The sequence below is a fragment of the Silurus meridionalis genome, chromosome 10 (assembly GCF_014805685.1).
Source record: "Silurus meridionalis isolate SWU-2019-XX chromosome 10, ASM1480568v1, whole genome shotgun sequence".
NCBI lineage: Eukaryota > Metazoa > Chordata > Actinopteri > Siluriformes > Siluridae > Silurus > Silurus meridionalis.
The window spans coordinates 10,161,538-10,178,626 of NC_060893.1; the positions used below are offsets into that span (position 1 = coordinate 10,161,538).

The 17,089-nt window shown below is 40.8% G+C and overlaps 1 protein-coding gene across 2 annotated transcripts; it reads right to left on the reverse strand.

Moving 5' to 3' along the window:
* Nucleotides 1-5,673: 5,673 nt before the first annotated feature.
* Nucleotides 5,674-16,154, reverse strand: LOC124392265 (bile acid-CoA:amino acid N-acyltransferase-like). 2 transcript variants are annotated; one of them, XM_046859053.1, is made up of 10 exons: nt 15,801-16,154; nt 15,616-15,715; nt 8,609-8,799; nt 8,337-8,506; nt 8,082-8,201; nt 7,753-7,835; nt 7,230-7,323; nt 7,072-7,152; nt 6,709-6,850; nt 5,674-6,088 (listed from the first exon to the last, which is right to left on the reverse strand). In XM_046859053.1, the coding sequence occupies exons 1-10, from the start codon at nt 15,994-15,996 to the stop codon at nt 5,976-5,978; spliced, it is 1,290 nt and encodes a 429-aa protein (XP_046715009.1). In that variant the 5' UTR covers nt 15,997-16,154; the 3' UTR covers nt 5,674-5,975. The 2 variants fall into 2 exon arrangements, with proteins under 2 accessions (XP_046715009.1, XP_046715010.1); XM_046859054.1 differs by having other exon boundaries at nt 15,829-15,970.
* Nucleotides 16,155-17,089: the final 935 nt, after the last annotated feature.

Below are 17,089 nucleotides of genomic sequence, written 5' to 3' on the forward strand. Positions count from 1 at the left end.
GTTAACCGTTGCACCTCCTCTCTATATGCTGACTCGTCGTTCTTGCTGATTAGACCCACCACGGTCGTGTCATCGGCAAACTTGACGACTTGGTTCGAGCTGTTCATTGCTACACAGTCGTGAGTCAGCAGAGTGAACAGCAGTGGGCTGAGCACACAGCCCTGAGGGGCCCCAGTGCTCAGTGTGGTGGTGCTGGAGATGCTGTTCCCGATCCGGACTGACTGGGGTCTCCCAGTCAGGAAGTCCAGGATCCAGTTGCAGAGGGAGGTGTTCAGGCCCAGTAGGCTCAACTTCATGATCAGGTGCTGAGGAATGATTGTGTTGAATGCTGAGCTGAAGTCAATAAACAGCATTCGAACATATGAGTCCTTGTTATCCAGGTGGGTGAGGGCCGGATGGAGGGTTGTGGAGATGGCATCGTCCGTGGAACGGTTTGGACGATATGCAAACTGCATGGGGTCCAGGGAATATGTGTAAAATATATAGTCACTCGAACAAAATAAAAATATTCTGGTTTTCTCAAAGTATAACTCTGAGTAAGGAATATAAATAAAAAACTGAAATACCATAAAGAAGTACCAAAGACATTTTCTAATAATCTACAGTATAGGAAAAAAGTTAGGAAGGGCATCCAGCGTAAAAACATGTGCCAAATCAAAAATGCGGATGATCCACTGTGGTGACCCCTAATGGGAGAAGCCGAAAGAAAGTATAGTATATTCAATTGACTTCTATAGTTTTATTTATATAGTGCTTTTAACAATAGACTTTGGCCATAAGCGTCTTTACAGAGATAATTAGGGTATAACAAATAAATGTATAAATAACTTTAGTGCCTATAAGGTTATCCCAGTAGCAAGTGTGGCACAGAAAACTTCCCGAGATGAAATGAGGAAGAAACCTTGAGAGCAATCGGTCTCAAAAGAAGTTATTCTCATTTGAAATAACAGCTAATGTTAGTGTGATTAAGAATGCAAAAAATGCTTAAGCCGCAAACCATGCACTCCTGTGGGTCACGTCTAAAACGTATCATTAGCCAGGGTAGACAGTTTAGTAACCACGTCTGTAAAACATTAGGCTATCTGACAGACATTAGTCTGCATTGCTGGATAAAAGATCTTAAGTTTATGGAAGCTAAACAGTAGCTCATTTACATCGACTAAAAAAACCCACACAAAACAGCCAAATGCTTGGGGAAAAAAAACAACAACAAGAATTTACTAGTCGTACTCTGAATTAATACATACATTTTGTTGATCGGGTTTAATCCTTCAAAGTAAATCATGGGGAGGGTTGATTTAGGAAGGGCATCCAGTGTAAAACGTGTGCCAAATCAAATATGTGGATTATGAATCAGAAATTTATACTGGATCGGTCGAGGCCCGGGTTACCAACAGAGCTGAAGATATTGAGGTTTTCGTTGGGAGTGACGAGGATGGACATGATTGGAAACGAGTTTATTAGAGGGACAGCACATGTAGGATGTTTTGGAGACAAGGTGAGGGAGGTGAGATTGAGATGGTTTGGACATGAGCAGAGGAGGGATATGGGGTATATCAGTGGGAGAATGCTGAGGATGGAGCTAACAGGAAGGAGGAAAAGAGGAAGACCAAGGGGATGGTTTATGGATGTGATGAGGGAAGACATGCAGGTAATTGTTTTGAAAGAGGCAGATGTAGAGGACGGGGATATGGAGATGGATGATCCGCTGTGGCGACCCCTAATGGGAGCAGCCGAAAGAAAAAGAAGATGTTCATGTTTTTGTCTACTTAACAGGACCATAAAAATTGGTGTATCTTGTATTAGAGCAGTTACATTTGGGTGCTTTGAGTACAATTCTCTCATACCTACCACTGGACGTTCAACATGGCACCTCTTGGCAAAGAACTCTCTGAGGATTTGAGAATTTGAATTGTTGCTCTTCACAAAGATGGCTTAGGCTATAAGAAGATCCTTAACACCCTGAAACTGAGTTAAAGTACAGTGGCCAGGGTCATACAGAGGTTTTCCAAACGGGTTTCACTCCGAACAGACCTCGCAAAGATCGATCAAAGAAGTTGAGTCCTTGTTCAGGTGCAGAACCTGTGCATCCCTGGTGACTTTCATGCCCAGGAGGATTAATGCAGCGCTAAATAACAGTGGTCCTCACACAAAATAATGGTGCTCATTTTAGACACCATTTTGACATGTTCACTTAGGGAGTGGTAACATTTTTTGCCAGTTATTTTGACAACAATAGCTGTATTTTAAGTAATTTTTACAGGACAGTAGATCTGTACTGTTATACAAGCTGCACATTGACTACTGTTAAGTGCACCCAAGTTTCATTTCTATAGTATTGTCCTTTGAGAATATATACTAAAATAGTTGCTAAAAACTGAGGGGTGTACTCACTTTTATGAGATACTGCATATATATTAGCGGTGTAACGGTATATATAAACAAATTACCATGACAATGTTAGCTGATATTCACAAAATCCATGACTTGCCCTTCCAAACAGAAGGATTAAATGAAACCATGATCAGTTGATTTGACAATTCAGGCTTTAAAACTACCCTGCAAGATGGATCACATCTAGAAGTGATAAGGTTAAACCTTTCTGCAGGTTCACTGTAGAGTGAGAAAAGAGCCATCACTTATCAGTCACCCAATCCTGACTCTAAAATGCTCTGCAAATGGTGAATGCAGTTAAATACAGCAGCTGAGCCCTTGGCATGCATCCTCCTTTTACATATAACATTTCTTTATTTTTAATTTTTACATTTATGTTGACTGCTTTCATTGGGAATTTGTCTTTATGTCCTTTGCTTATAAAACCACAATTAGCTTTCTCAAAATGTGAATGAAAAACTGTGATATATATATAATGATATATAATGAAAACCGATACATATTTTTATTGCGGTTTGTAGTTTTAGTTAAAACAACAACAGTTGAATTACTTGTAGAATATATATGTGTAAGACCTTACACGGGTTTGATTACTTCTAAATTGTATTTGTATTTTTTATTTTAACAAGGTCTGATAAATATACCAGGAAATCCAGAGAGAAGAATTTCCCTACTTTTTTCCCACGCTTTGAACCCTGCGTCTTAAACAATGAAGCGCCTTATTTATGGATTTTTCCTGGGTTTTTCCCGGTTTCACAAGCTTCAAGCTTAAAAACTGAGCCCCATAACATTAGACCAATGAAATTGCCGAACGGTTTAAGGTAAACCAATGAAATTCTTTATATTAAATCAGATGCGCCCCCAGTGAATCGTCCTGCACCACATCATAAATATGGATGCGGTTCCTCTGACGTTTGACCTGCCGTGCACTCGGACTGTCTACAGGAAAGGAGAATCATTCGTCACGCTGAAAACAACCGGGCATGAAAAAAACGCACCTCACCTGTGTTCTGAGCTGCACGGCATCGGGAGAAAAGCTTCACCGATGGTGATTTTTAAACGCATGACGATGCCAAAAGGTAAACTCCTGAGAGAAATAGTTGTGAAAGGAAGGAGGAAGACAGTGATCAATGACTTTCTTGGTAGACCACTGTTTAGATACAAGCCGTGTAACAGACACTGTCTTTCGTAAAAGGCTGTGTAAAGTTCATTAGTTTCAGTGTAGACACCTGAGGCTTATAGACAGGTGCGGCTTATTTATGTTCAAAATAAAAATCTTTGTACAATTCTGTGGTTGCGGCTTATATTTGGGTGCGCTTAATAGTCCGAAATTACGGTACATCGTTCATTAATTGTACATTTTACAGTTGTACAATTGTAAAGTTTCTTTGGAATAATCTGTACACACGAACCCGCATACAAACTCTTTATTATATGACATTTAAAAAGAGTACACATGTAGAAAATGCACATTTGAAATGTTCAATCCTCCTGAGATTTTATTCAAGTTGATAAATTCCTTTATCTTTGACTTGTTAGTACCACTAGATCCCTAAGGAAACTGTTTTATCAGTCTGGAACAAAGGAGGTGAAATGGAATGTTAAAAACCTAATCATAGTTTTATAACTGCACAGCCATCAATATGTCAGTGACTTGAGTTGATAAGAAAAGCCAGGAGACAAACTTGATGTCACATGGACCATATACAGTGAGGAAGATAAGTATTTGAACACCCTGCTATTTTGCAAGTTCTCCCACTTAGAAATCATGGAGGGGTCTGAAATTGTCATTGTAGGTGCATGTCCACTGTGAGAGGCATAATCTAAAAAAAAAAAATCCAGAAATCACAATGTATGATTTTTTAACTATTTATTTGTATGATACAGCTGCAAATAAGTATTTGAACACCTCTCTATCAGCTAGAATTCTGACCCTCAAAGACCTGTTAGTCTGCCTTTAAAATGTCCACCTCCACTACATTTATTATCCTAAATTAGATGCACCTGTTTGAGGTCGTTAGCTGCATAAAGACACCTGTCCACCCCATACAATCAGTAAGAATCCAACTACTAACATGGCCAAGACCAAAGAGCTGTCCAAAGACACTAGAGACAAAATTGTACACCTCCACAAGGCTGGAAAGGGCTACAGGAAAATTGACAAGCAGCTTGGTGAAAAAAGGTCCACTGTTGGAGCAATCATTAGAAAATGGAAGAAGCTAAACATGACTGTCAATCTCCCTCGGACTGGGGCTCCATGCAAGATCTTACCTCGTGGGGTCTCAATGATCCTAAGGAAGGTGAGAAATCAGCCCAGAACTACACGGGAGGAGCTGGTCAATGACCTGAAAAGAGCTGGGACCACCGTTTCCAAGGTTACTGTTGGTAATAAACTAAGATGTCATGGTTTGAAATCATGCATGGCACGGAAGGTTCCCCTGCTTAAACCAGCACATGTCCAGGCACGTCTTAAGTTTGCCAATGACCAATTGGATGATCCAGAGGAGTCATGGGAGAAAGTCATGTGGTCAGATGAGACCAAAATAGAACTTTTGGGTCATAATTCCACTAAACGTGTTTGGAGGAAGAAGAATGATGAGTACCATCCCAAGAACACCATCCCTACTGTGAAGCATGGGGGTGGTAGCATCATGCTTTGGGGGTGTTTTTCTGCACATGGGACAGGGTGACTGCACTGTATTAAGGAGAGGATGACCGGGGTCTTGTATTGCAAGATTTTGGGGAACAACCTCCTTCCCTCAGTTAGAGCATTGAAGATGGGTCGAGGTTGGGTCTTCCAACATGACAATGACCAAGCACACAGCCAGGATAACCAAGGAGTGGCTCTGTAAGAAGCATATCAAGGTTCTGGCGTGGCCTAGCCAGTCTCCAGACCTAAACCCAATAGAGAATCTTTGGAGGGAGCTCAAACTCCGTGTTTCTCAGCGACAGGCCAGAAACCTGACTGATCTAGAGAAGATCTGTGTGGAGGAGTGGGCCAAAATCCCTCCTGCAGTGTGTGCAAACCTGGTGAAAAACTACAGGAAACGTTTGACCTCTGTAATTGCCAACAAAGGCTACTGTACCAAATATTAACATTGACTTTCTCAGGTGTTCAAATACTTATTTGCAGCTGTATCATACAAATAAATAGTTTAAAAATCATACATTGTGATTTCTGGATTTTTTTTTTTTAGATTATGTCTCTCACAGTGGACATGCACCTACGATGACAATTTCAGACTCCTCCATGATTTCTAAGTGGGAGAACTTGCAAAATAGCAGGGTGTTCAAATACTTATTTTCCTCACTGTATATTCTACCAGCATGGGGTCATGGTCCCAAGGTAGTAGTGGTCACTAGTCTTAGGGACGGATACAGCCATGGTGATCCATCTCTCACATGTTGTAATTCACATGTTGTCTTATATTTCTAATAGAAATCTGAACCACCGATTTACAATCAGATTTTTGTTCTTTAACAGTCAATATAAATCACAAGATAATTAATAAGAATTCTAAAAAAAAAAAGATTCTTGCTTTTCATGTTCGCTGAGCTACATGCTGTAAATAAATGTGGCTTTAATCGTGTGTGTTGCTGTAGAGCTGTTGCTCCAAAAAGGCCAGGATTTTGTGCCAGGCATCTTCCTGAGCTCGACTGTGAGTTTCCGTCTGTCCTCCCCACAGCACCATCTCTGCAATGTAATCCATTATAGCCATCAAAATGCAATCTGTTCTACACTTTACAACAATAAAGTTTCAATTATTGCTTATGGACATTCATGTGCTCAGTGATCAGCTTAGTATTGGTAAACCTGCTTAAAAGCCTCTGAGAAGTTAAACTCCTGGGCACATACACTTAATTAGGTGGTAGGTGGTAGATCAGTGGTTAAGGCATTAGACTTTGGACTGAAAGGTCACAAGTTCAAATCCCACCACCACCTTGCTGCCACTGCTGGGCCCTTGAGCAAGTTGTAAGTCATTCTGGATAAGGATGTCTGCCAAATGCCATAAATAAAATTATTAAAGATGATGAGGTAGAACTTAATCAAGTATGAGCAATCAGTTCTCTTATTCATGCTGCTATAAACTAAACTTTCTTTAGGCTTCTCCCATTAGGGGTCGCCACAGCGGATCATCCGTATTAATGATCCGCATGTTCGATTTGGCACGTTTTTTAGCTGGATGCCCTTCCTAACGCAACCCTCCCCATTTATCCAGGCTTGGGACCGGCACTAAGAGTGCACTCTATAAACTGAACAGCAAAATTTCAGTTCTTTTTTAACTGAACCTTAAAATTCAGTCAATACATAACCTTTCGTCCTTGTTCCTGCTAACATGAAGTTGCTGGCTTGGCAATGTGGAGTATAAGGAGGCTCGATTAGGTGGCCGGCTCCAGGGTAGGATAAAACGGTCAGCAGATGACTATTACCATCTTGCTCCATCATCAGCTTCATCTGTAAGAGGAAAATGGTAGAAAGTGACAGTTTTCCTTTTTATTCAACCTTTAATCAAATATATATATATATATATATATATATATATATATATATATATATATATATATATATATATATATAATTTGGTTAAAGGTTGAATAAAAAGGAAAACTGTACATAGATTTAAAATGCCTTAAAGACAACATCACAATCAGCAAAATATTCATTAAACTACTCACATCATCTGCTGACTCTGATGCTGGACAATTTTGATCATCCTCCCCAACAATTAATAAAATAGGACATTCGATACGATTCAACTGGTGAGAACAAACACAGTTTTTCAAACAATCAGCAAAAATTCTAATCATGAAAAATATGCTTTTCGAACTCTTACTTCAATTTTTTTCGAAAGGTCATCTGGTATTGGTAGTAGAGAATCTCGCCAAATTTGTCTCTGGTACTTATCGTAGTAGGATTTCTTGGTCATGCTTAAGAATAAAATATATTGTTTTGATTTAAATTGTCGAATAGCAGACAAAATACAACAAAAAAGAATCCCATAAAAGCAGCTATCTATCAGAGACATTTATTTCTGCTTTAATTTACTATATCAGAATACCAGTGGAGCAAAGCTTTACATACATCAAGTGTACTATCTCTTTAATCAATCAGAAAGATTGATTAAATAAATGAATTTAGCTGTTCTTCCAAAACTATGCAATCTTTAGGAAGACAGAATATAGAATGAACTTAACAAGGCCTATACTCACATACAAAATAAATGATCATCAAATCCAGTTAGATACAGCAATTGCAAACATATGGTAAGTGTAAATAATGAAACCACATCTCTGTTTATAAGTTAAAAAAATATGAAACATTAATCTTACATGGAATGTACATAATCTATAACTCACTTTGAGATCATTCCTGGAAAATCAACCAGGGGTCCACTGACAAGTAAAACATGACTTCCACTAATACAGACTATACATCTGGGCTGAAAAAAGTGAGAAGTGGGTATGAAAAGTAAAAACACACTGCAATAAAACACCAATATAATCTCAAAATAATAGAAAAGCCAAAACATGTCTATAGTAATATGTAGTACATTAATAATGCTTCACACAAGGTCTAATCACATATGCTCATATATGATATGTCATGATTCTCTAAAAGCAACTGCTTTTAAATCAATGGTACTGTTGTAATAAAAACAAACATTAAATATTTTAGCCTCATCTACCTTTATCACTGAAGAATATGCTGTCATGTATATGGTCAAAAAAGCACCATATGACAAACCCAAAATGGCAACTCTATCAGGGCACACCTGGGGATGCTCTCTCAGCATAGTGATGGCAGTCTAAGAGATGGGAGAGAGGAATGCCAAGATGTAACAGTGCAGTGTATCTTCTTTTGAATATTTTCTTAGTCTTGGTATAATTTATATAAATGCAAAATTATACTATTTACATGTTGTAATATAATATTCAAATACCTCAAAATAGTCTATCCCCAAATGCCGTAGCTTTCCACTGTTATCCAATGGGGCACAATACTCTAAAGATAATGAGATGTAGCCTCTGGATGCTAGTAGAGAAGAGCGATATTCCACTAGACCTCCCCCTCCACCCCAGAGGTCCAGCACAGCAGGAAAAGGACCAGGACCTAGAGTACAATACATTTCTAAATCTAGTTGATAATACCAGGTATTGAAATATGTCAAGATCAATTCACCAATGCAATCTTCATATTTCATAAGGGTTGTACCTGGTGGGATAAAAAGAGTCCCCATTAATCCTTTCTGTGTAACATCAACTCTCTGCACTCCAGGGGCCATGTACCACTGCTGTGCCACAACTGATGCCACATGAGGTTTCTCCTGGAAGGCCTGGGTAAGATGGTCTTTGTACACAGATATGTGTACATTAGTTGGTGCCTGGACATCCTTCTTCCTCAATCTTTCAATAGCATAATATATATATATATATATATATATATATATATATATATATATATATATATATATATATATATATATATATATATATATATATTGTTACGACCCAGTCTAGGGTTAGGCCGGACAGAGTATTTAGCTCGGGATTCAAAAGAATGGATCTTATAAATTGACCACAAACACACACAAAAGGGTTTGCTACACAGGTGTTAATATATTAACACATATATGTACACAGACTTTACAGGCTTGTCTTCAGGGTGGGCCAAGGCCAAAATAACAAACAAAAAGGACTATTTTGGGGAAGCTACCTTTCCTTAAAACAAAGAAAAGGAAAATACAACCAGCTTCCCTAACTCCCTGCTTCAAAAACAAAAGACAAAGCAATCCCTCACTCAAAGTAAATGGCAGCCACACCCCTAATGCCAGTGACATAAATATGTACAGTGAACAAAGATTTTACAATATAATACAAAAGAAATATATACAACCAACCGTGGCTAAACAAGCTCAAGGTCAGTAAACAGGCAGAGGTCAACAACAACAAAGCTATGTCCCAAACACCAAAACAAACAGTCAAAACGCCACTACAACAACTCTTCTCGATTGCTTCGCTCCTTCCTCCTTAAATAGGAACTGGTGGATGATGTCATCGTGAAGGAGGTGGGATCAGCCAGGCTAGGCAGGTCTCAAACTCTGGAGTGGATCGGACCTGCACACAAGGCACATATACAGAACCCCAATGTGGACATGGGCTACCTAGGGTTGTAACACCCCCCCACCTAAGTGTGAACCCACTGGGTTCACAATAAAAATAAAAAAAAACAACCCTTTCTCCCCTCTAACCACGGGATAAGGTGTCAGCTAAAACATTTAGTTTTCCCTTTTTATGGCTAATCACCAAGTTGAATCCCTGTATAATGAGAGACCATCGCATTAACCGCTGATTGGTATTACACATGCGGTTCAAGAAAACTAGGGGGTTGTGATCAGTTACAACTTGAACAGGAGTAAGACAGTCACTAAGGTAGACCTCAAGTGTTGGACGCCAACTGCAAAGCAAGAGCTTCTTTTCAATCGTGCTATAGTTAAGCTGGTGTTTTAAAAACTTCTTTGAGAAGTAACAAACAGGGTGTTCTATCCCCTGATCATCCTCCTGTAGAAGCACCGCACCTGCACCTGTGTTACTGGCATCAACCTCCAACTTGAATGGTCTGCTCAGGTCTGGAGCAGACAGAACTGGGGAGCTAGTTAGGAAGAGTTTAACTGCCTCAAAAGCTGACTGACACTCTTGGGACCACTCGAACGAAACACATTTCCGTAATAAACTGGTAAGGGGCAAAACCACATCCGAAAAATTCTTACAGAAACACCGGTAATATCCAGCCATTCCTAAAAACCGACGGAGATCACGCCTTGTCTGAGGTGCTGGGAACATGCATATGGCCTGAACCTTGGCACTTAACGGCTTCACCACCCCTTGTCCTACCTGTTTACCTAAATAGGACACAACTCCTTTGCCAAACTCACATTTGTCCAAATTCAAAACTAAAGACGCATTTGAAAGACGTGTAAAGACGAGTTCTAGTTTTTCCAAGTGTTGTTCCCAGGTATCTGAATAAATGACAACATCATCTAGGTAAGCAGCACAGTTCGAAACATCCCCCAGGACTCTATTCATTAACCGCTGGAAGGTCGCTGGGGCATTACGAAGGCCAAACGCCATCACGGTATACTGGAGGAAATTGTCTGGCGTGGCGAAGGCAGAGATCTCAGCTGCACGGTGGGAAAGGGGAACCTGCCAATAACCCTTAAGGAGGTCCAACTTAGTAGTGAATTTAGATGCACCAACAGAATCAACACAATCTTCCATCCGTGGCAGAGGAAACGAATCAGGCTTTGTCACAGCATTCACCTTTCGAAAATCTGTACAGAAACGAACAGAACCATCAGCTTTTGGTACCAACAGGCAAGGGGAGCACCAGGGGCTCACACTTGGAACAGCTAAACCATTTTCTAGGAGATAATCTATTTCCTGCTTCATAATTGCTCGCTTAACAGGACTTACGAGATACGGGTGTTGTCTAATCGGTTCATGACCACCAACATCAATGTCATGCTCCAAGACATTAGTAAGGGATGGCACATCCGCAAACAATTTGGGAAACTTGCTTATTAGCTCCTTAATGTCTTTCTGGAACAACTGGGGCAACCCTTCCAACTTCTCTGACAACCGCTCTAAGGCCTCAGAGTTGGGTACCTGAAGAGAAGACATGCAGTTTCTACCAAGGTGTAATTCATCAACCTCAGGGGAGTACTCAGCAGGAGAAATTCGCCCGTCCACTGAAACGGCAACCACCGGTACTACGGTTGAAGTCGGTTTGGACTGCATAGGTGAAGAACGAGCATGATACTTTTTCAGCAGGTTGATATGACACACACGGGTACTACTTCTACGTCCAGGTGTGCTAAGGATATAATTAGTTGGAGTTGGACTCAATTTTTGCTTTACCTCGTAAGGCCCCGCAAACTGTCTCTGGAGAGACGATCCTGGCACAGGTAATAAGGCCAATACAAAGTCTCCAACACAAAAAGAGCGTGAGACAGCCTTACGATCGTACCGCTTTTTCATCGCATCTTGGGAAGAACCGAGAGCAGAGCGTGCCTTTTCCCTGGCTAACTGCAAACGATCACGAAGAAGTCGAACATCCTTTAAAATGGTCCTTCCCAGAGGAGGAGGACCCTTTGCCAACCACTGTTCCTGCAATGCCTTTAAGGGACCCCTCACGGTGTGACCAAACACAAGGTCCGAAGGGCTAAAGCCAAGAGATTCTTGTACCGCATCACGAACGGCAAACAGTAAGAGAGGCACCCCCTCATCCCAATCTTTACCCGATTCAACACAGAAGGTGCACAGCATGGTTTTAAACGTCTGGTGAAAGCGCTCCAAGGCACCCTGTGACTCTGGATGATAAGCACTCGAACACTGGTGGGAAATTCGCAACACACGCATCACCTGCGAGAACAACTGTGACTTGAAGTTTGTCCCACGATCGGTTTGTACATATCTCGGAAGTCCAAAGGTAGTAAAAAACTTAATGAGAGCTTTAACCACTGCTTTTGATTTAAGTGTACGCATGGGAAACGCCTCAGGGAACCGTGTGGCAGCACACATGACAGTTAACAAGTAACAGTTACCAGAGCTAGTTTTAGGCAATGGTCCAACACAATCCACAATGATCCGTTCAAACGGGTCTGTGCTGACCACAATGGGGTTTAGGGGAGCCGGCGGAACAACCTGATTGGGTTTGCCCACTATCTGACAGGTATGACAGGTCTTGCAGTACCTTATAACATCACTCTTAATACCAGGCCAGAAGAAATAACGCAGGATACGCTGATAGGTCTTGCGAATCCCTGCATGTCCTGAACAAGGATGATCATGAGCCAAACTAAGAACATGCTTCCGAAATAAACAAGGAACCACCAGCTGGAATGTTTCCAACCAACGATCATCAGGACTGACGGGGGACCATTTCCTCATCAGCACCCCATCTTCAATACGATACATTGACTGGTACCTCTCGGAACTAGATTGATTAGCTGCCAACTCAAAACACTGTGTTAATGAAGGGTCAGATTTCTGAGCAGCCACTAACTGGTCACGTGTCACTGGTTGGTCTATCTCAAAGCCGTCATCAGCACATCCCTCATGCAACACATCAAGCGGTTCACTAGACTCTTCAACAGGCTCCTCTTGAGACAGAAAAGACACAGAAAGATCAACCACATCACCCAATTTTCTTTGCTGGGCCCGTGTCAACACACAAACAGGGAACACAGAGGAGTGCATGTCATTAGGTGAAGGGGAAATACTCACAGGTTCTGAAACTACTTCAGGTAAGGAGAAGACCCTAGTTCCAGCTACGTCATTCCCTAGAATGACTGAAACACCTGCAACTGGTAGCTCAGAGCGCACAGCTACCTTCACTAGCCTGGAAATATTCTCCATTTCTAAATATACTATGTGCAATGGTACACGAATTACCTCCATACCAATACCTTGAATCAGTACATCACTACCAGCATATGAAGCTTCAGAAAATGGTAGTGTGTTTTCCAGCACAAACGTCTGCGCTGAGCCTGTATCTCTCAATATACTTACAGGCTGTTTATCCTGGCCAACACCAAAAGATACATAACCTGAAAACACAAATGATTTAAACACTGGCTCTATTTCATCAGGGGTGCTTTGGGGAACCACTACTGCGTTCACCTTTTTGATCTCTGTCTGCTGTTTCAATTGCTTCCGCCTTAAGACTGGACAGTTTGCGATAACATGCCCTGCCTCATGACAATAAAAACAGCGGCGGGAACCGTCTGAAGAGCTAGGGACAATACGAACTTTTCTGGCAGGACTAGGGGCAGACACAACCTTCCGAGATGACGGAGGACTGAATACAACTTTATGAGTTAATACAAACTCATCTGAAAATATAGCCGCCTTGGCCAGCGTGTCGGTCTTTTGCTCATTTAAATGAACCACCAGCTGCTCAGGTAGACATGACTTAAACTCTTCCAGCAACATAAGTTCTTTAAGCTGGTTGAAATCACTAACCCCACTAGCTGAACACCATTTATCCAACAGCGTGGCTTTCTCACGAGCAAACTCCACATAAGTCTGGCTAACAGACTTCACAGTGTTCCTGAAGTTTTGCCGATATGCTTCCGGCACACGCTCATATGCACGGAGCACTGTAGCTTTCACGGTCTCATAATCCAAACTCTGCTCTAGAGTAAGTGCAGAACATGCTTCCTGTGCCTTACCCGACAGTTTACACTGTAATAACAGAGTCCACAAACCTTTTGGCCAGTTTAAAGTTGTAGCAATCCTCTCGAATACAGCAAAGTAAGCATCAACCTCGTTTTCCCGAAATATTGGCACTAACCCAATGTGTCGGCTAACATCAAAGGCAAGCGGGCTTACCGTTGAGGACTCGGCTGGGGTGGACGGTGGCCTGGAGTGTTCAGCGGCAACAGGAGACGGGGAGGCAACGGTTGAGGACCTAAATGTCCGTGGCAGAGGCACCGGCTTCCCCACTGATCTGCCAGGTTGCTTTTTCCCTCAATTTCCAACTCCGTTCTCGGACTCGCAAGAACTGCGTTTGGTACTCCTGCCGCTTAATCTCCACTTCAAGCTCTTTGAGAGCAAGCTGCCAACCGGGATCCACTGTACGAGCATGGGGCTGCTCACGACTTAACTCAACCTCCTCCGGCTCAGTCATAGCTTCCGCTCTGCCAGGAGCCTGAGTGGGTTGGGTAATCTGCGCAGCGCCTCCTGGAGGTGCATCCCTTTCAGGTAAGACCTGTTGAGCCACGAGTGCCTCATATAGTGCCGCTTTGACGACCTTCTTGCTAGCAGTCCGACAAAGGGACACATTAAAAAAGTCAGCAATCAAGAGGAGATCATCCTTTCTACACTCATCAAATACCTCTAACGAAGGACACAAAGTGAATGTGATCAAATCAAATGCCATATATGTACACAGACTTTACAGGCTTGTCTTCAGGGTGGGCCAAGGCCAAAATAACAAACAAAAAGGACTATTTTGGGGAAGCTACCTTTCCTTAAAACAAAGAAAAGGAAAATACAACCAGCTTCCCTAACTCCCTGCTTCAAAAACAAAAGACAAAGCAATCCCTCACTCAAAGTAAATGGCAGCCACACCCCTAATGCCAGTGACATAAATATGTACAGTGAACAAAGATTTTACAATATAATACAAAAGAAATATATACAACCAACCGTGGCTAAACAAGCTCAAGGTCAGTTTCCCCTTTTTGAATCAGAGGAGACCGAAAGCAATGTCCCGAACACCAAAACAAACAGGGTTGTAACAATATATATATATATATATATATATATATATATATATATATATATATATATATTTTTTTTTTTTTTAACTCTCATTTGCATAACTATACATATATATATACTATACTGTCTGTACTGTCTGAGAGCATTTTACACATTTTTTGACATTTGCTAATGACTGTATTGATGATTCCTTTCCAACAGGTCTTATTAATAGATTTGCCAGGTCCTGAACATCAACCCAGTAGATCTGTGGATTTGATCCTTTCGACTTTTGATCCTAACTTTTTTGGATATTTCAGCTGTAATTTTTCATTTTCCTTTAGTTTGGTTTTAATAAAGAAATGTCTGAGGAGAAAAATGCCTAATGTATTTACCTAATTTATAGTCCTTGAAAGCTGCCCTGCATTTCACATTATCGCTGATAACTGTTCATAAACCTTAACACTATTCAAGACAACGTTAGCTCGAGGGTTAGGATGTAGGACTACATGAAGGTTATGAATTCAAATCCCAGCACTGCCAATCTGTCTCTGCTGGGCCCTTGAGTAAGACCACTACCTCTCAGCTGCTCAGCTGTATAATTAAGATGAATGTAAGTCCCTCTGGATAAGGACATCTGCCTGATGAAGTTAATCAAAGATGTTCTTTAAACACCTATTGCTGGTCTAAAATAGGTTGCTGTGGGCAAGATGGATTACTCAATGTTAATGCTGCTTAAATTAAACTAGAAATCTAAAACTAGAAATTCGTGTTGCATTTAAATTCACATGCAAATCTGATTTTGTTTATATGCTAGGCTGTTCAACACAATGAATATCAGACCTAGCCTAACCCTAATCTTACAATGTTTAACCAATGTCAGGAATCAACGTTGTTTAAAGTAATGTGCATTTAACTTTGGATCAATGTCATTTTACTGTCTGGGGTATGTATAACCTGAGGCCTGTCCTGCTTCCAGGAATAGGTTTCATACTCCACAGGAGACCCATGGGTTCAACTCCGTCATATGATCCACCAAGACTGGGATCTTTAGATACTGAAACAGAGCGCATTGTGTATTAGTGCATACCTGCTCTGCGATTATATGAACATAAGACTTTATTACAATGATTTACATGCACCTTTGATATGTCCTGTCTCATCGCTTACATAGTGACCAAAAGCTTCCCAAAAGTCTCCGTCCTCTGAGCGAAGCAGCGCGTGCAGGGTGACTCGAACCCCAGGCTGTAGACCCTGCACGCGCACGTCGAAGCGTTCATCCACCATGCAGCGAAGCGGACGAACCGAAAGCAGCGGGCGAAGAAACTGTCTGATCATTGCATTCAGCTGGAAAAACACAAGTAGACCTGTAAACTCGAGTACTATATAATGATGAAGTTCAAATGTTGCATACGGTTCACTTGTGTGGTTTACGTGGCCAGCAAGTCAAATGCAATCACATACAGTACAGAGTACTGTAGGGCCAACCTCCATTTCTGCTAGTCTCCGCCCATAATGACTAATATTACAGCGGAAGTTCAGAAATGTCTTTTGATTTGAAGTTAACAAAACATTTTTTTTTATTTGTCATTTTCATTTAATTTGGACATACATGCATATACACTACCTGGCCAATATAGGTTAACATATAGTAAAGGGTCCATGATGGGAACATCATTGAGTAATTTCAGGTTTCAGCTTGAAACAAATCCTAACAATATTTAGCTTCTCATTTTTTAAAACAACTATGTGGGAAAGACACAGTCCATGGTCATGGAGGAGATGTTTCTTGATGTAAAGATGTTAGGAAAAATATGTTATGTGTTAAGGGTAAAATGTATGCATCAAGCACAGAAAGCAATTTAGGAAATTGGAGGATCGTGCTGAGCTGTCACTTTTGTAAAAGAAATCTGGTTGAAATTATAATTTTTTTAACGATTGTTATCAGAGAGCTTGATATAACTCATGGCTATGTATACTAGCAGAAAAAAATATTTCCACACACACAATGTGATGAGAACTTAAGACTAAATCCTTGTGTGGCCAAAAAGGAAAGGCACGTATTATTCAGGCTAATTTCGAAATAGTATTATGATCTCGGTTGCTTTATTTGGTCAGGCCTATGCAAAGCAAAGAAGCAATAAAATAAATAATAAGGTTATTATATCCATTTTTTTTCCCCTGACCAAGCAAGCATATTCCAGGATGACAGTGCCATGACCTGGCATAACTGCTATGATCTGGCTGGAAATTATTTTCAGTTATTAAATGGCCACCACAAAGTCTGACAACCTTTTAACCATTGTTAAGAATCAGTTCCATTACCCATCAGGTAATTCAGTTGCAATAAAGTCATATATTTACATGCATCTATCCTTCACCTATGCCTACTTATATACTTACATTTGTTTTATTATTATTTAGTATGATT